Genomic DNA, 20,557 nt, shown 5'->3' with positions numbered 1-20,557 from the left:
TTCCTCAGGGTAGTGCGCTAGGCCTAACCATCTTCAGCTGTTTCATCAATAACCTTCCTTCTATCATAAGGTCAGAAGTGGGGATGTTTGTTGATGATTGAGGAGGATTGATGAGGGTTCTAGAAAGACTTTTGACAAGGTGCCACATAGCAAACTGGTTAAAAAATAAAAGCCCATGGGATCCAGGGAACGTAGCAAGCTGGAAACAAAATTGGCTTAGTGGCAGGAAACAAAGCGTGGTTGTTGATGGGTGTTTTTGTGACTGGAAGGCTGTTTCCAGTGGGGTTCTGCAGGGATCAGTCCCAGGTCCCCTGCTTTTTGCAATACATATTAATGATTTTGGATGTAAGTGTAGGAGGAATGATCAAGAAGTTTGATTGAGGTGTACAAGGTTCTGAGGGGCCTGGATAGAGTGGATGAGGAGAAGGACCTATTTCCCTTAGCAGAGAGGTCAGTGATTGGTGGGCATAGATTTAAAGTGTTTGGAAGAAAGAATAGAGGACAGATGAGGAAAACTCTTTTCACCCAGAGGGCAGTAGGGGTCTAGAGCTCACCGCCTGAAAGGGTAATAGAACCAGAAACCCTAAACTCATTTAAAAGCTATCTGGATATGCACCTGATGTCCCGTATCTTCCAGGGCTATGGGCAAAAGTGCTGGAAAGTGGGATGAGGCTGGGTGGCTCATTTTTCAGCCAGGACTGACATGATGAGCAGAGTGGCCTCCTTCTGTACCATACATTTTTCTATATTTTCTAAATTTTCCAAGTATCTGAAAGGAGGAATATGCAGGGATGTGGGAGGAGGGCAGTGGAGTGGCAGAACATGAATTCCTCTTTAGGAGAGACACCACGGACACGATGGGTCGAATGGCCGCCTTCTGTGTTGTAATGATTTTATAATTCTATTCTCTTCTGTGATTGCTGAATGCCCAGTGCCATTTGCAATTCCTCAGGTACTGAAATAGTCCGTGCTAACATGTAGCAAGATCTTGACAACATTCAGCCTTGGGCTTTCTTACTTTCTTTCACAGGGTGTGGGTATCGCTGGCCACACCAGCATTTTTATTGCCCTAGAGAAGATGCAGCCCATGTGGTTTAGGTACACCCACAGTGCTGTTTAGGAGGGAATTCCAGGATTTTGACCCTGAAGCAGTAAAGGAACGGTGATATAATTTCAAGTCAGGATGGGGTGTGGCTTGGAGGGAAATTGCAGGTGGTGGTGTTCCCATGCATATGCTGCCCTTGTCCTTCTAGGTGGTAGAAATCACTGGTTTGGAAGGCGCTATCAAAGGAGCCTTGGTGAGTTGCTGCCGTGCATCTATTTATGGTCCACACTGCTGCCATTGTGTGTTGATGGTAGAGGGAATGAATGTTGGAGATGGTGGATGAGATGCCAATCAAGTGGTTGCTTTGTCCTAGATGGTGTTCTTGATTGTTGTCAAAGCTGCACTCATCCAGGCAAGTGGAGAGTATTCCATCACATTCCTGACTTGTGCCTTGTAGATGGTGGACAGGCCTTGGGGAGTCAGGAGGTGAGTTACTTGCTGTAGAATTTCCAGCCTCTGACCTAGTTTTGTATCCACTGTATTTATATGGCTGATCCACCACCCCCCCCCCCCACCCCCCCCAAAAAGTATGTTGATAATGGGGGATTCAGAGGTGGTAAAGCCATTGAATGTCAAGGGGAAATGGTTGGATTCCCTCTTGTTGGGAGATGATCATTGCCTGGCACTTGTGTGGCACAAATGTTACTTTCCACTTGTCAGCCCAAGCCTGGATGTTGTCCAAGTCTGGCTGCAAATGGGCACAGACTGCTTCAGTTCTGAGGAGTTGCAAATGGTGGCGAACGCTGTGCAAACATCAGCGAACATCGCCACTTCTGATCTTATGATGAAGGGAATGTCACCGATGAAGTAACTGAAAATGGTTGGGTCTAGGACACTACCCTGAGGAACTCCTGCAGTGAAGTACTGCAGCAGGGATGATTGACCTCCAACAACTACAACCATCTTCCTTTGTGCTAGGTATGACTTCAACCAGTAAAGAGTTTTCCCCCTGATTCCCATTGAATTCAGTTTTGCAAGGGCTCCTTGATGCCACACTCGGTCAAATGCAGGTATGATGTCATGGGCAGTCACTCTTACCTCAACTCTGGAGGTCAGCTCTTTTGGCAATGTTTGAACTATGGCTGAGAAGAGGTCAGGAGCTGATTGGCCTTGGCGGACCTCAAACTGAGCATCAGTGAACAGATTCTTTCAGTAAGTGCTGTTTGATAGCATTGTGTCCATGAACGCTTCCATCACTTTGCAGATGATTGAGCATAGGCTGATGGGGCGGTAATTGACTGTGTTGGATTTTTCCTGCTTTTAGTGGACAGGATATATCTGGCAGTTTCCCACATTGCTGGGGAGATGCCAGTGTTGTAGTTGTATTGCAATAGCTCGGCTAAGAGCGCAGCTAGTCCTGGAGCACAAGTCTTCAGTGTTATTGCTGCAATATTGTCAGGGCCCATCATCTTTGCAGTTCATAGCTATTTCTTGATATCATGTGGAGTGAATCAATTTGGCTGAAGACTGGCAGCTGTGATGCTGGGAACCTCAGGAGGAGGCCAAGATGGATCATCCACACAGCACTTCTGGCTGAAGATTGTTGCAAACGCTTCAGCTTTGTCTTTTGCAGTGATATGCTGGGCTCACCCATATTTAGGATGGGGATATTTGTGGAGCCTCCTCCTCCAGTGAGTTGTTTTATCATCCACCATCATTCACAGCTGGATGTGGCAGGACTGCAGAGCTTAGATCTGATCTGTTGTTTGCGAGATCGCTTAGCTCTGTCTATCGCATGCTGCTTTTGGTTGTTTGGCGCGCAAGTAGTCCTGTGTTATAGCTTCACCAGGTTGACAACTCATTTCCTGGCATACTTTCCTTCACTCTTCATTGAACTAGTTTGAACCTGATTATCCAGTTTGATGGTAATGGTAGAGTGGGGGATATGCTGGGTTATAAAGTTACAGATTGTGGTTGTATACAATTCTACTGTTGCTGATGGCCCACAGCACCTCACGGATGCCCAATTTTGAGTTCCTAGATCTGTTCGAAATCTATCCCACTTAGACTGGTGGTAGTGCCGCAAAGTACGCTGGAGGATATGAATGTGGGAGTTTGTCTCCACAAGGACTGTGTGGTGGTCACTCCTTCCAAGACTGTAATGGGCAGATGCATCTGAAACAGGTAGATTGGTGAGCATGAACTCAAGCAATTTTTCCCTCTTGTTGGTTCCCTCACCACCTGCCGCAGATCCAGTCTAGCAGCTATGTCCTTTAGGACCCAGCCAGCTCTGTCAGAAGTGGTGCTACTGAGCCACTCTTGATGATGGACATTGAAGTCCCACACCCAGAGTCCATTTGTTGCCCTAGCCACCCTCAGTGCTTCCTTCAAGTGGTGTTCAACATGGAGGAGCACTGATTCACCAGCTAAAGGAGGCCGGTGGGTGGTAATCAGCAGGAGGTTTCCTTGCCCTTGTTTGACCTGATGCCATGAGACTTCATAGGATCCAGAGTCAATGTTGAGATTTCCCAGGACAAATCCCTCCTGACTGTATACCATTGTGCTGCCACCTCTGCAGGGATGGTGGTGTCTGGGACATCACAGGTATGATTCTGTGAGTATGACTAAGTCAGGCTGTTACTTCACTAATCTTTGGGACAGCTCTCCAAATTTTGGCACAAGCTCCCAGATGTTAGTGAGGGCAACTTTGCAGGGTCAACAGGGCTGAGTTTGCCGTTGTCTCTGGTGATTAGGTCGATGCCGTGTTATCCATCCGGTTTCATTCCTTGTTGATATGTTTTTAGTAGTTTGATACAACTGAGTGGTTTGCTCGGCCATTTCAGATGGCATTTAGGATTCATGTTGTTGTGGGTTTGGAGTCACATGTAGACCAGACTGGATAAGGACAGCAGAATTCCTTCCCTAAAGGACATTAATGAACCAGATGGGTTTTTACAACAATCGACAATGGTTTCATGGTCATTAGTACTGAGACTAGCCTCTTAATTTTAAATTTATTAACTAAATTTAAATTCCACCAGGTGCTGTGGTGGGATTCGTACCCTGGACCTCTGGATTACTAGTCCAGTGACATTAACATTGCGTCGCCACCTCCCCCTTATAAGTGGCAAGTAACATTCTCGCCACACAGGTGCCAGGCAATTATCACCTCCATCAAGAGAGGATCTAACCATCTCCCCTTGGAGTTCAATGGCATTACCATCACTGAATCCTCCACTATTAACATGCTGGGGGTTGCCATTGACCCTAAACTGAACTGACCAGCCATATAAATACTGTGACTACAATAGCAGGTCAGAGGCTTGGAATCCTGAGGCAAATAACTCACCTTTTGACTCCCTATCTAAAAGGCACAAGTCAGGAATGTGATAGAATATACTCCACTTGCCTGGACAAGTGCAGTGCCAACAACACTCAAGAAGCTTGACACCATCCAGGACAAAGCAGCCCATTTGATTGCCAACCCATCCACCAATTTAAACATTCACTCCCTCCATCATAAACAAGATGCACTGCAGCAACTCACCAAGGCTCCTTCGACAGCATCTCCAAACCCACGACCTCTACCACCTGGAAGGACAAGGGCAGCAAACACTGGGAAAACCACCACCTGCAAGTTCCCCTCCAAACCACACACCATCCTGACTTGGAAATATATCACTGTTCCTTCACTATCATGGGATCAAAAGCCTAGAACTCCCTTCCCAGCAGCACTGTTGATGTCCCTGCACCAGGTGGACTTCAGTGGTTCAAGAAAGCAGTTCACCGCTACCTACTCAAGGGCAATTAAGGATGGGCAACAAATACTGGCCTTGCCAACCATGTCCACATCCCATGAAAGAACATTAAAAAAATCCCTCCATGGCCTCACCCTTCTGTACCTCTGTGCTCTAGCTCTATGACCCTCTGAGATCTTTGCGCTCCTCCAATCCTGGCTTATTGCAAATCTCTGATTTTATTTATTCCACTGTTGGCCATACCTTTAGTTGCTTGGGGACCCTAAACTCCAGAGTTCCCTCGCTAAACATCTCCATTTCTCTACCTCTTCCAAAATCCTTATTTAAGATATTTCTATTCATGAACTATAATTGACTGGGCATCACTAAGCAGTTAATAAGGGAAAGGAGAGAGAGAGATGGGGTAAAACATATAAACCCATATAGATTTGGTGGTATTAATAATATTTATAAAACTATAAAAAATGCTATAGTCTCATGTGGAATCCATTAGCAAGTTGAAAAAAAAATGCTTCAAAGGCATTCTGAAGTTCCCTTGAAACATGGCAGAATTGACTTTAATGCCTGCTCGGCTCTTACTACCAATCATAAAGAATGGCAACAGCTTGTCCATCATGCTTTGACTTCCAAAGCCTTAATGTTGAAGCAGAGTGATGGCAGAGATGGAAAGAAAAGGAAACAAATCCTGCACTCTGTATCCCACTACCTTGTCAGAGATCCTACCCCATGTGCCCAAAGATCTGCGAACTGGCTTGTTCAGTTATCCCCGAATCAAGGGTGGGCGGGCGGGCGGGCACTCACTCACTCACTTTATATTTAACAGAAAAGATATATCGCAACATTGATAGATATTACCTTCTACTGAATTGTTGAAGTGATTTCCCCACTGGGCATAATGAATGGATCCACCTCCAGCCCAGGGAAAGCAGATAAGTCTGTAAAGAGCTTCAGGTCTTTTATATAGGCAGTTCACTACTTTATCCATTTCTGCAACATAATACACAATTTTCAAAATAAAGATCTGATTATCCCATAAAATGCGATCATTACATTTCAACTTTAGATATTTTAGCAGTATGCTAAAACATTGCTCTTTTTATTTTGGGCATCTGAGCTCAAATCATATTACGCATTATGAATTCAGGGTTGGATAGTCAAGAAACATTGGGTAAAACCTCCATATATAATTAAAAGCAGGGAATGGTACTACTACTGGACTTGTAATCCAGATGCCTGGAATAATGCTCTGGACAGGTGAGTTCAAAACCCACCACAGTAGCTAGGGGAATTTAAATTCATTTTGTTGAATAATTTTTCAATAAAAAGCTAATCAGGATATCAATCTACCACTCCCTGTTTACACAGGATGCCATTCAGCCCATTGTGCACACACCTTATCCCTGTAACCCTGCACATCCTTCTTTTTCATTTTTCATGTCCAATTCCCTTCTGAATGTCTCAATTGAATCTGCCTCTGCCACATTCTCAGATGCTGCATTCCAGACCTTAATGACTCACCCTGTGTAAAAGTTTTTCCTCATATTGCTTTTGCTTCTTTTGCCAATTACTTTAAACCTGTGTGTGCCCGCTCATTCTCAATTCTTTCACAAGTGGGAACAGTTTCTCACTGTCTACTCTGTATAGATACCTAATGATTTTGAATGCCTCTATCACATCTCCTCTCAGCCTTCTCTTCTCCAAGGAAATCAGTCCCAACTTCTCCAATCTATCTTCATAACTTAAGTTCCTCATGCCTGGAACCATTCTTGTGAATCATTTCTGGACTCTTTCCAATGCATTCACATCCTTCCTGAAACGCAGTGCACAAAACTGTACGCAATACTCCAACCGAGGCTGAACTAGTGTTTCATACAAGTTCAACATAACCTCCTTGCTCTTGTGCTCTTATACAACTACTAATAAAGCCTCGGAGACTGTGTGCTTTGTTAATCATGCTCTCAATCTGTCTTGCCACTTTCAATGATTTATGCACATATACAGCCAGGTCCCCCTGCTCCTGCACTCCCTTTAGAGTTGTGCCCTTTATTTTATATTGTCTCTTCATGTTTTTTCTACCAAAATGAATCACTGCACGTTTCTCCGCATTGAACTTCATCTGCCACTTGTCCGCCCATTCCACCAACTTGCCTATCCAACTACACCCAACTGCATTTTGAAAACTGCTAATATTCATGCCTCTATTATGTTACCTGCCAGATTATTCCATAAATTTGTCATAATTTTTTCCTAATCATTTGCAAACTCACGAATATAATTTTACATCCTGCAGTCCTACCAGCCTGTTATATTTTGCATAATGTCCAAGTTTTCTAATTCATCACATATTTCCTCATTGACCAAACCACTTGCATTTGGGATCATTCTTATAATGAACATGCCTAACAATATTATGGCTGTAATATCCATACTAACATATAACAAAAACACAAATGTTGGAAATATCTTTGTAGACAACAGAAAAGTTAACAATTTCAGCACACCCGAAACAATGTTCTGATGAAAGGGTCTATGCCTGACACCTTAACTTTTGTTCTTGCTACAGAGGCTTATGTGACCTACTAAGCATTTACTGCATACGGTATCCTATTGTGGCTGCACAATTTTATTTTTTCACATTTTCCCTTGTGGCATCATCACGTTTGTCATTTAATCTTTCCTGCACTCCACCTGAACACAGACCTTCCTCTTTCTTTCTTCCTTCCTTGGAAACAAACTTCTTCCTTGGCTCTGCACTTGTTTAAGGACCATTCACAGAATCAAAGAATTTTACAACACCGAGGGAGGACTGTATACTCAAGTCCAGGTCATTCATATACGGAATATGAAAAAAAGCTGCAGTTCCAAATACCAACCTCTAAGAAACAATACTGTATATTTTCCCTTCAGTCTGAAAAAGATCCATTCACCACATTTTTTTGTAAACTTAACCAAAATTTTGGGTTCTCATTTTTAATCCCGGCTTCAATTTTGCTAACAAAATATCATAAGTCATGGCACTTTATCTTTTAGAGTCCACATACACAATATCAACCAGACCACCCTCATTAATCCTCTAGATACTTCTAGCCCTGATGAAATTCATCAACTTGAAAAGTTAACTGTGTTTTCTCTCTGCAGGTGCTGCCTGATCGCCAGCATTCCCTGTTTTCATGCCACCATATCCTGCCAGTTTTTTTTTTTGCTTTTTTTTTTGATCACACCGCTTCTCACATTTACTCGTACAACTTTTAGCAGCAACTTTAAGACAATACATATAACATATTGGAAACATTTACACGATACAATTAGGCATTGTGTGAATACTAGTCTTTCAGGAAATAGACGGACTTGCAGGTGCTATTAGTAACATTGTACATGAGCAGTCCCCCATACAGCTGAACAACTCTCAGGAGAGCGGGTATATAAAACCACGGCAACACAAAAATAAAAATAGCTGGAAAAACTCAGCAGGTCTGACAGCATCTGCAGAGAGGAACACAGTTAACGTTTCGAGTCCGTATGACTCTAACAGAAATAAGGAAAAGTAGAAAAGAGGTGAAATGTAAGCTGGTTTAAGGGGGATGGGACAGGTAGAGCTGGATAAAGGGTCAGTGATAGGTGGAGATAGCCAAAAGATGTCACAGACAAAAGGACAGAGGTGCTGAAGTTGGTGATATTATCTAAGAAATGCGCTAATAGGTGACATTAAAGGTAGAAAGCAGGACGAGCAAGGTACAGATAGCCCTAGTGGGGATGGGGGTGGGGATGTGGGGAAGGGATCAAAATAGGCTAAAAGTTAGAGATAAAACAATGGATGGAAATACATTTAAAAATAATGGAAATAGGTGGGAAAAGAAAAATCTATCTAAATTATTGGAAAAAAGGGGGATCGGAAAGGGGGTGGGGATGGAGGATCTAAAATTGTTGAACTCAATATTCAGTCCGGAAGGCTGTAAACTCCCTAGTTGGAAGATGAGGTGCTGTTCCTCCAGTTTGCATTGAGCTTCACTGGAACAATGCTGCAGGCCAAGGACAGACATGTAGGCATGAGAGCAGGGTGGAGTGTTGAAATGGCAAGTGACAGGGAGGTCCGGGTCATGCTTGCGGACAGACCGAAGGTGTTCCGCAAAGCGGTCACCCAGTCTGCATTTGGTGTCTCCAATGTAGAGGAAACCACATTGGGAGCAGCGAATGCAGTAGACTAAATTGAGGGAAGTGCAAGTGAAATGCTGCTTCACTTGAAAGCAGTGATGTGTTTGGTGGTGGCATCATGCTGGAGTTGGCGGAAATGGCAGAGGATGATCCTTTGAATGCGGAGGCTGGTGGGGTGATAAGTGAGGACAAGGGGGACCCTATCATGGTTCTGGGAGGGAGAGGAAGGTGTGAGGGCGGATGCGCGGGAGATGGACCGGACACGGTTGAGAGCCCTGTCAACCACTGTGGGTGGAAAGCCTCGGTTAAGGAAGAAGGAAGACATGTCAGAGGAACTGTTTTTGAAAGTGGCATCATCAGAACAGATGCGATGGAGGCGAAGGAACTGAGAGAATGGGATGGAGTCCTTACAGGAAGTGGGATGTGAGGAGCTATAGTCGAGGTAGCTGTGGGAGTCGGTAGGCTTATAATGAATATTGGTGGACAGTCTATTACTAGAAATTGAGTCATAGAGGTCAAGGAAGGGAAGGGAAATGTCAGAGATGGACCATGTGAAAATGATGGAGGGGTGGAAATTGGAAGTAAAATTAATAAATTTTTCCAGGTCCAGACACGAGCATGAAGCAGCACCGAAGCAATCATCGATGTACCGGAAAAAGAGTTGTGGGAGGGGGCCGGAGTAGGACTGGAACAAGGAATGTTCCACATACTCCATAAAGAGATAGGCATAACTGGATCCCATACGGGTACCCATAGCCACACCTTTTATTTGGAGGAAGTGAGAGGAGTTTAAGGAGAAATTGTTCAGTGAAAGAACAAGTTCAGCTGGAAGGAGGAGAGTAGTGGTGGATGGGGATTGTTTGGGCCTCTTCAAGAAAGAAGCGGAGAGCCATCAGACCATCCCGGTGGAGGATGGAGGTATAGAGGGATTGGACGTCCATGGTGAAGAGGAGGCAGTTGGGGCCAGGGAACTGGAAATTGTTGATATGATGTAGGGTGTCAGAGGAATCACCGATGTAGGTGGAAAGGGACTGGACAAGGGGAGAGAGAATGGAGTCAAGATAGCAACAAATTAGTTCCATGGGGCAGGAACAGGCTGACCTGATCGGTCTGCCAGGACAGTCCTATTTGTGGATTTTGGGTAGGAGGTAGAAGCGAGCCGTCCGAGGTTGGGCGACAATGAGGTTGGAAGCTGTGGAAGGAAGATCCTCAGAGGAGATAAGGTTAGTAACAGTCCTGGAAAAAATGGCTTGATGTTCAGTGGTGGGGTCATGGTCCAGGGGGAGGTAAGAGGAAGTGTATGCGAGTTGACGCTCAGCCTCTGCGAGGTAGAGGCCAGTGCGCCAGACAACAACAGCACCACCCTTGTCAGCGGGTTTGATGACAATGTCAGGGCTGGACCTGAGAGAACCGAGTGCAGCAAGTTCAGAGAGAAACAGGTTAGAGTGGGTGAGAGGAGCAGAGAAATTGAGACACTGATGTAGGACAGTTCTCAATGAAAAGTGCAAGGGAAGGCAAGAATCCAGAGGTACAGGTGGAGGGAGAATGCTGGAGGAGGATAAAAGGATCCGTTGAACGGGGAGAGGACTCCTGCATAAAACCACGGGTTGTTAAGCGATGGAGGTAATCGGACTGTTAGCCTTTCGGAGCTGAACTAAGTGCAAGGTGGACGATTAGAAGCGCCGATCGCTGACCTGCCTCAGCCGCCCTGAGCTCTTCCTCTTCTGGACTAGGAGAGCATGTGCGGCGGACAGATCAGAAGCCGGATTTCCAAAGACCAGGAAAATATTCCCCAAAGAGTCAAGAAATCACAAATCAAACGGAAATCCCGAACCAGACAAAAAATACATAACGAGAAACAGACATTCCTTTTGGTAAAAACAAACTAAGAATGCACAAGGAAATAAAAGAAAATTACACCCATAACTGCAAACTATCCGGCCCCCCAGAACTGACCAAATTATAATTGAGGTTTATTTTACCATGAGAAGGCCAAACATGAACTGTTGCAAACATTTGGAGCTGCGTTTATCATTAAACGGATTTATATTCATTATAACGCCTTTAATGTAAAATAACTACAAATAGACAAGGGTGTGAACACCGAGCCAAGAGCCCAGGTTAAAGAGGGTTTAAAATTCATCAAAATAGGCGATATTTTTTAAGCAGTGTGAATGTGGTGATCGCTCCACCTCCCTGTTGCTGCTGGTTCGTACATTTACCTAGGCGCCTGAAATGAGTTACGAGTGTTTTCCTTGCATTTGCTGCTGTGGCGATCTGAGCCCCCAGCGCTCGCTTTCTCCGCTAAAACCCTGCCACCGTCCGCGGTGCGAGAGTGGGGGTGGCCCGCTGCCACCCGGCCTGCGGGCCGGAAGTGGCGAGAGTGGGGGACGGGGGGGGGGGTAAAGGGCCGCTGCCACCCGGCCTGCGCACAGGAAGTGGCGAGAGCGGGGGATTTGGTGGGGGGGGGTAAAGGGCCGCTGCCACCCGGCCTGCGGGCCGGAAGTGGCGAGAGTGGGGGACGGGGGGGGGGGGGGGTAAAGGGCCGCTGCCACCCCGGCCTGCGGACCGGAAGTGGCGAGAGTGGGGGATTGGGGGGGGTAAAGTGCCGCTGCCACCTGGCCTGCGGGGCGGAAGTGGCGAGAGTGGGGGATTGGGGATGGGCCGCTGGCACCCGGCCTGCGGGGCGGACGTGCGGACAGTGGGGGAAAGTTCACCATCACCGCGGAGGGGGAAAACATTGGAGAAACAGCAACTGCTCCTGATCGGAACAATCCTGTTGTCACCAAAAGGAAACGAATCATTCATAAGGGAAATTAGACCAGGAAATCACCGAGTAAGTGACTAATCTGAGAGCATTGAGACAAGAGTCGCTGTTCTTTATTATTGCTGATGTGCTTTGTGCTTCTCGGGCAGTGGTTAAATACATTAGCTCTTAAAATCTTGTGCATGGGTATATTTTCTGTTGTCACCATTTTGTACTCGCGTTTGTGTTATAATGAAAAGGGAACTCCTGGATGCAGACAGGCCCCTGCAATTGTCGGCTGCAGCCAGAAAGTTGTGGGTTCAAGCCCCACTCTACAGGTTTGCGCACACAATCAGGGCTCACACTTCAGTGCATCACTGAGGGAGTGCTGCATTGTCTGAGGTATCGTGTTTCTTTGAGACATTACACTGAGGTCTGCCCTCTAAGGTAAACGATCAGGAGAGTTCGGCCCGGTGTCCTGGCCAATATTCATTCTTCATCCGTCATCTAAAAACAGACATTTGTTTAATTGCCGCTGGTGAAGCTTTTTGCTGTGTTTCCTCCAGTTCAGCACCTTAAACGTACATCACTGATCAAGTACTTTGGGATGCCCGGAGGCTGAGAAAGTACTGTATAAATGCGAGTTTATTCTTCATTTATGAACCCAATCTTCAAGACTGAGATGTGTTACTAGTAGCATTGATAAATTTGTAAAACTTCCGTTACTGCTCAGAAATAAGTGACAACTTCATGGACTTACATAAATACAAATATAGAAAAGAATAATTCTTGTGATGTAAATGCTTCTGCTCTGCTGCACTTCCTACTGCAACTAAACTGAATGCACGCGCTGACTGAACATTATAACACTTTCTCCAAAAGGCCATTGAATACAGCACAATAGTCACAAAATATTTACACAACTTGGGCAAGTGACGGGGAGCAAAGTTTAGTTGAAGATGATGCCAATACTGAATGACTATCTCTACTATGTGACCTGTGTTAGCCTTGAACTCTTTCTGAATTCCCTTTTCTGGCTACCAGCAAACATAGGTCAATCTTAGAAATTTTGGTATTGCTTTTCTCTTTTGATCTCGAGTTCGGCCGCCGATTTTCTAATAGATCTTATTCCTCCAATTCCTCCTTTGCCATGAATTAAGTTTCTTCTACCTTTCCCCTGTTAGGGAACCTTCTGCCAATTCAATCCATCAACAACAGCTTGCATCTGTACAGCACCCTTTTAACATAAAAAAGGCACAAGGCACTTAACAGAGGAGAAACAAATGCTGAGTGGTATTGAGAGAGTTTGGGTTAATGACCAAATGCATAGATGAAAAGATAGTTTGAAGAGACTTTTAAAGGAGGAGAAAAAAAAATCATGCTAGACCACTTTAGGGAGTGAATGGCAGAAGGCAGAGCCAAATGGTTGAAGTTGTTACAACTGATTGTAAAGTAGTGTGTGGGAGGCCAGAGTTGGAGGTCCAAATGGCATGGCTGAAACATAAGGATGGAGGAGGTTGCAAAGGTAACATGGAATGAAATTTTGGAGGGATTTGTAAATGAGGGGAAGGATTTTGAATTTGCTGCACCTGGACGGGGTAGGGATTGTAGGGTTGTGTGTGAGGTGTGGGTGGGGGAGGGGGTGCTTAGGTTGCACAGAGAATCCATGGGAGTAATGAGAGAGAAAGGCTTTATGTAAGAAAACATGGATGAGAGCCTTGCACTCGTTGTTGCATGAGGAGGGTAGAGCTTAGGAATCTGATAAATAGGACATTAGAAAAATTGAGTCTCATAGTAAGAAAAGTGTGGGTAAGGGTTTCAGTGCTGTGCGAATGAACTATTGACAGACCTGTGATGCACAAATAGAAGTATGCAACCTTGGTCTCCTCACAAGGTGAGGGATCTTTAGGCTGTGGAAAGGGTTCAGAGGAGGGCTCCAAGATAAATTCCCAGTTTAAAATTCCTCAGTTTCCCAGATAGGCTCAACAAGCTAGATTTCTATACTTTAAAGAAGCATGTATTCAGTCATTTTGATTAAGGTTTATAAAGTAGTGAGGGACTGGGTTGTGTTTATATAGACAGATATTTCAGCCGAATAGGCTAGGGAGGACTATATGTCATGGTCACAAGTTATATACAAGCAGACATTGATCAGATGTTAGGAGATTCATTCCTAAAGAGAGAGACCCAAACCTGTTTCTGGATTAGGTAGGTCAGTTCATATCATAGTATTGCACAATGTTCAGCACCATTCGTGACTCCTCAGATACTGAAGCAGTCCACGTCCAAATGCAGCAAGACCGGCACAATATCCAGGCTTAGGCTGACAAGTGGCATGTAACATTCACACCACACAAGTACCAGGCAATGACCATCTACAACAAGAGAGAATCCAATCATCGCCCCTTGATGTTCAATGTCATTATCATCACTGTATCCCCCACTATTAACATCCTGGGGGTTACCATTGACCGAAAACTGAACTGGACTAGCCATATAAAAACTGTGGCTACAAGAGCAGGTCAAAGGCTAGGAATCGTGTGATGAGTAGCTCACTTCCTGACTCCCCAAAGCCTGTCCATCATCTACAAGGCAGAAGTCAGGAGTCTGATGGAATACTCCCCATTTGCCTGGATGAGTGCAGCTCCAACAACACTCAAGAAGCTTGACACCATCCAGGACAAAGCAGCCCGCTTGATTGAGACCACATCTACAAACATTCACTCCCTCTACCACTGACACACAGTAGCAGCAGTGTGTACCATCTACAAGATGCACTGCAGGAATTCACCAAGGCTCCTTTGACAGCACCTTCCAAACCCACAACTGCTACCATCTAGAAGGACAAGGGCAGCAGATAGATGGAGACACCACCACCTACAAGTTCCCCTCCAAGTCACTCACCATCCTGACTTGGAAATATATTGCCGTTCCTTCACTGTCGCTGGGTCAAAATCCTGGAACTCCCTGGAACTGTGGGTGTTACAACACCACATGGACTTGCAGTGGTTCAAGAAGGCAGCTCACCACTACCTTGTCAAGGGCAACTAGGAAGGGCAATAAATGCTGGTCCAGCCAGCGAAGCCTACATCTCAAGAATGAATAAAAATAAATTAATAAAAGAGGTAAGTGTGCTATACCATAAATCAGGGTTGATGTGATTTACAGGATTAGTTTTGATCACCTAAAGGGATCAGACTGGAAATTTACTGTTTTCTCCCTTCTAGTTGGTCTATGGTTTTATCTGGCTTTTAGCCAGTCTAGAAGATTACATGGCTTTAGGTGGACTGGGGATTGTGGGCAAAGATATTACATCTGTGCGAGATAGGCTGGAAGGACCGGTAGGTCTTTTCCTGACCCTTCTATTTGTATGTTTCTACTGGCTTTATATCATAATATTAACTTCTGAAAGGAAGAGGAAATAATCAGGGAAGAGTGTTCCGTGCACTTTGAATGAGGGCGAAATGGAGGTTTGGGGGGGAAGTGAAAGATGCAGCAACCTGGGCCATTTAAAGTGAGTAGTTCTTATCTACTTCTGTTTGGAAATATAGAATTCCTATTGGAATGCCTGTCCTTTTCAAACTGCCCTTTGAGAAATTTCTGACCTGGATCACAGGTCAGAAATATGTGCATCTATATATTTAACTATATTCCTTAGTATTCATTGTTTCATTTCCCAAATAGTATGTTACAAATGTATAAACTGTAAAGCCTATTACTTGAACTGAGAATGCTTCATGAGAATGGCCTGTGAGAGAGATGCTTTTGTTGTGTCTTGCACTTGTAACTGAGCTGTACTGAGATTTTTTTTCCCTCTCATGTCTTTGGTGCTCAGCACAATGAATGGCTAAGTCTGTTCATGTGATCCACTAGTTGCCTTTGTGTGGCCTAGTTTGTCACATGATAACAAATTGTCTTTGTACTTCCACCAGTAGTTTCCCTATTCAGCAGGCTTTCTGTTTTTATTCACCAAATTTAGTGTTTTGTAAAATGTTAGTGTCATGAAGGTATTAATGTATTTAATGTTATTGGAAATTACTTTAAATTGGACTTGTAGTAGGGTCTGTGTCTGTGGCTGTGAGTGTTTGTGTTAGTTGGATTAAAGCCAGCTAGTCTGGGTGCTTTGATGTATTACAGTTTTGAGATGTTAAACAGTAAAGCAGAGGGTACATTTGCATGTTGTTGAATAAATCATTCAAAGACAGGGGGTGAAATCTTGCACCTAGCTAGGAGACACCAAGCAATATGTTTATATTACTAATAAAATTGGTACTATGAAAGGGGTTTTATTGTTAAAAGAGGTGGAGTTCAAATGGCCTGGTGATACAATGAGAATTTGCATTCAAAAGGAAGGCAAGGTATATACAGGGAAGAGTTTTGTGTGTGTGGGTCAGAGGCATGTAATATCTAAGCAGCCTGTAGGCTCTACAACTGTCTGCAAAGGAAACAAATTGCAAGGGACCTCATCTTGAATTCGTAAGATAAAACGTGCTTCGCCTGGTGTCTTTTTAAAGTGTATGGGTTGTTGTGCCTTGCTGAAGATTAACCTAGGAGTGCTTAATTTGGGGGTTTGTTTAAAAGTTATTGTAGTAATTTGAATACATATCTATGTGTTTAATTCCTTGTTAAATTAATAAATGTTTAATTTATCTAAAAAATCTCTGGAGGCTTGGTGGTTTCATTTCTGAATTCAGAGCTGCACTTCAAACATATCAATTGAAAATATAGGTTATGAAAATTGTTTAAAGTTTCCCTGTGGGATTTTAAATAACTCAGCTTTTACCAACTGTGTCATAACAGTTAGTAAAAATGAATGTAACATTGGGTAACAATATGATGTGATTCACCAAGAAAAGGGAATGAGAGCATCTTGAACCATTAGGTCATAAGTTTGATGATTGTGATTGTGTGGGAAGGAATTGCAAAATCAGGCTGATTGTTCCTCATAAGTCAATGAGAGTACCATAGATCGCGGCATATAAGTTGACCTTTGAATCTTCAAAAAATCCTTCCCAAAACAGGGATTGACTATTATGTCAAGTATAAAACCTGAACTGCTGATGTTGGTGCAGGAGAACCCATTTATGTTTGTCAGTAGCCATTTGCAGTCTACTCTCTGTGGCCTGTCTCCTGCTTATCTTCCTGGCAACACGGCCTCTATCACCTGCTTCATCCCATGCGCCAACTTGTAAGGCAAGTATAAATTTAAACATGTTAACTCTGAGCTGGAAAATTGATGCCAACTCCTAATGTGAGTATAGCTTTAAAAAATGCATGTATTAGCTAAAAGGTGGGGTGTTAGGGTGGGCGACTTATACGCTGATTATAGGCCTATCCATGCACTTCGGTGCTGAAAAAAATGGGGTTGTCTGATACATCGTACTTATGTGCTGTGAACTATAGTATTTTGTTCCAGTGCATATTCAACAGAACTTTCTAGCTTTGAAAAAATTTAAGTGGTGTTTTGTCAAGTAAGCCATGAATCTGGGAATTGTGTATATCGTCAAAACTCTTTTTAAAAAAATGTTAACAATAGTAAAACAATGGGATTTATAGGCCAATAAATTTTCACAAATTTCTCATTGCACTTAGGCTAGCTATTAGAATAAAAGCAAAATACTGCGGATGCTGGAAATCTGAAATAAAAACAGAAAATGCTGGAAGTACTCAACAAGGCAGGCAACATCTGCGGAGAAATAATCAGTTAACATTTCAACCAAACTGTTTGTGTAATAGAATGGCTTGGTTGTCATACCCCAGCTTTCATTTACTCATCCAGTGTAAGGTTTATACTTACAAGAAGAATGGCCTGCAATATCTCCTTTTACTTACAAATAACTTGTGGGGAAAGGGTTACCTTTATTAGAATTTTGTATGAATACTTCATTTGCTGCTATAAATATGTAGATTTGTGCTTGTACTTTTCGTAGCAAATACTAAATAGAATTCAGGCATGTCTTGCTCGCAGATGAGAGGGATGTTAACATGGTATTATAAGACTTTTGTAATACAATCATACCTGAGGAACACAATACTGAACAAGGATAGAAAGATCTATTTACATTCAGTGTATCAGTACTAAAGATCAAAGACTTTCTGTCCTATTTTACCCTTCTCATGTTTGAGAATAACTTACTCACCACTGTTGCAACTTTATTACATTTTCCATTTCTTCTTGTGTAGATTTTTTAAAAAATTCTTTCATGGGAAATGAGCACTGCTGGCTATGCCAGCATTTGTTGCCCTTAAGAACGTGGTGGTGAGCCATCTTCAGGAACTGTAGCAATCTGTCAGGTGTAAGTACACCCACAGTGCTATTAGGATATTTCACCATTCCATACAGGAGAAAAGTGTAATTTGTGTGCCTTTTACAATTCAAGCTTGAATTCATGCTCACTTTTCTCATAGCTGGTTAAACTAGAGAAAAGCGTTGATATTATCTACATCTGCTAAGTTAGGATCATGTCTAAACCATTGATTTCCCACTGTAAGCCTCCCCAAGTATCCTGATCTTCTCATAATACTGATGCCCAGACTCAATTATCAACCAAATTATCTATACTTTACACTGATTTCCCCCTTCAAAGCTGGAGCAAACGATTATTTCATATAAGCTAATTATTATTTTCTAGGATTTGAGCCTAAGCCTTGAGCTATATGTCTTAAAATGTATCTTTAAGGTCCTGTAACAAGTAAAGTACCTATTTACTGACTTAACAGTATTAAAATGGAGCATAAAATAATAAAATGTAGATTAATTTAAATATAACCATTGGACCATAAGCTTTTAACAATTTATAGACCATATGATTATTTACATTTATTGCATCACCTTTATCCTTGTTTTCATTCTGACTTATGCATTCTTGCTGGGTCATTGCACTTGCTTGATACCAGCCACTCTTTGTGAATATGTACCCAATGTACTGAGACCAAAGGATTTCATTGTAATATTCTCCCACTTAAAAAAGTGGAAACCTGCCCATGACGTTTTTTTTTCCTTCAGAAGTTCAATTCTTTGACTGTTCGTTAAACATTAGCAATTTAACTGCATCAGCAGCCAGATATACTGATAAAGTTCCATTTAATGTTTTGTGGTTCTCAAACAAAAACTGAAAATTGTATTGGCGAGAATAGAATGAAACACCATGGGAAGTGCAGAATAGAATGTTTTGCATATCAGTCTTTTTTAAACTAGCTCGCTGGAATTTTCTGTTAGAATTTATGAACAAACATTTCCCCAGCATCCCTTGCAAACTCCCCAATACATGATCTTTCAAAATACTAGGTAAATAGAACTTCAAAATCAGTTCTTCGTTTTTAAAGTTCTGGCTGCACTGCAAAAGCTAGAAATATCAATATGTAACAGGAGGTTATTTTAACATTTTATCAGAAGTAGAATACTCCGTATTGCACACTGTGAGGGGACTAAGACATCACACTGGATACTTTTATAATATAAATTATTCTCATGGCTAATTTATAAAATTTTAAAAACTGGGCAAAGATTTTTTAAATGGCTGAAGCCTTGTCTGTCTGTGACCCTGAACAAAAGGAGCTCTCAGGGGTAGTGTCAGAGAAGTTTTCACCTTGTTATCTCTGAAGAGACCCTAATAACCAACACCCCACCCCCCCCCCCGCCCAAGTTAATTTTCGTGAAGGGGATGCAGTATGTGTGAGGATGAGGACATAAATAGTGGATGCACAGCAGTCATTGGGGGAGGAGGAGCAAGAAATGAGGAAAGGAACCAAAGCAGAAAAGTGGGGGGGTGCGGAATAGCTTGGTCTCAATCAACAAGGATAATGTGCAAACAGAGGGGAAACCAGCAACCGTTACAATATTGACAACAATTTAACTATTTGAGAAGTACTGACTGAATTAAAATTGATTTACAGTTGACTGAGTGACTGACACCTCCCTCCCCATCTCCCCTTCCCTCCATTATAATTCCTGAAAGTATGTTGCTTCACTCCAAAAGAGTATAATTTGTTTTGACTTGTTCTAGCTAAAGACTTTTCGGTTTTCAAGCTCAATCCCACTGACAACTTGCATTTAAGTAGCACCTTTAACATAGGAAAATATCCTTAGGTGTTTCACAAGGACATGAGAGTGGAACTGAGCAGGCTGAAGATGCTGTGACAGATTGGAGGTGGTGGTGGTGGTGGGGGTGGTGGGGGTGGGGGGGGCATAGATGCACAGAGTCCAGAGTAAGAGGAAAGGAGAGTTTGGGAGCTGGTGTAGGACTTGTGGATGAACAAGGCCATAAAAGGATTGAATCCTTTCTCTGACAGGATTTCCATTTGTCACATTTCCATTTCTCTTCAACTCTGAAGAAGGGTCATACGGATCAAAACGTTAACTGATGCTACCAGACCTGCTGAATTTTTCCAGCATTTTCTGCCATTGTTTCAGATTTCCAGCATCTGCAGTATTTTGCTTTTAACCAATATGTATAGGCCTAACTTGCTCAACCTTCCCTTATAAGACAACCCCTTCATCCCAGGAATCAGTCGAGTGAACATTCTCTGAACTGCTTCCTATGCAAGTTTACCCTTATTTAAGTAAGGAGACCAAAACTGTACACAATACTCCAGGTATGGTCTCACCAGTGTGCAGTACATTGTAACAAGACTTACCTACTTTTATACACCATCTCCTTTGCAATAAAGGCCAACATTTCATTTGTCTTCTTAATTACTTGCTATACCTACATGCAAACTTCTTGTGATTCATGTACAAGGACACCCAGTCCCTCTGTACTGCATCATTCTGCAGACTCTCTCCATTTGAATAATATTTTGCTTTTCTATTCTTCCTGTCAATGTGGACAACTTCACATTTTCCCACATTATACT

General features: G+C 43.0%; 2 protein-coding genes across 13 annotated transcripts in view; one reads left to right on the top strand and one right to left on the bottom strand.

The window, feature by feature from the left end:
• Window positions 1–11,352, bottom strand: part of olah (oleoyl-ACP hydrolase) — a 31,440-nt gene extending 20,088 nt beyond the window's left edge. Inside the window, exons 1-2 of one of the 2 annotated variants that reach the window (XM_041183889.1) lie at window positions 11,178–11,352; window positions 5,659–5,790 (exon numbers count right to left, since the gene is read on the bottom strand). In XM_041183889.1, the coding sequence (XP_041039823.1) occupies window positions 5,659–5,788 (130 nt within the window). In that variant the 5' untranslated portion in view covers window positions 5,789–5,790; window positions 11,178–11,352. The remainder of the gene's footprint in view (window positions 1–5,658; window positions 5,791–11,177) is intronic. The other variant, XM_041183890.1, reaches the window with a different exon arrangement.
• A 282-nt stretch (window positions 11,353–11,634) lies between these two features.
• Window positions 11,635–20,557, top strand: part of crot (carnitine O-octanoyltransferase) — a 90,612-nt gene continuing 81,689 nt past the window's right edge. For 10 of the 11 annotated variants that reach the window (XR_005942581.1, XR_005942580.1, XM_041183590.1 and 7 more), the window contains exon 1: window positions 11,635–11,791. The gene's annotated coding sequence lies outside the window, so the exon portion shown is untranslated. Of the gene's footprint in view, window positions 11,792–12,267; window positions 12,341–20,557 lie in introns of all 11 variants that reach the window. The other variant, XM_041183586.1, reaches the window with a different exon arrangement.

Source organism: Carcharodon carcharias, chromosome 3 (assembly GCF_017639515.1).
Source record: "Carcharodon carcharias isolate sCarCar2 chromosome 3, sCarCar2.pri, whole genome shotgun sequence".
In the NCBI taxonomy this organism is placed as follows: domain Eukaryota; kingdom Metazoa; phylum Chordata; class Chondrichthyes; order Lamniformes; family Lamnidae; genus Carcharodon; species Carcharodon carcharias.
Note: the sequence above shows the minus strand (reverse complement) of the source record. Positions and strands in the feature narration are given on the sequence as shown.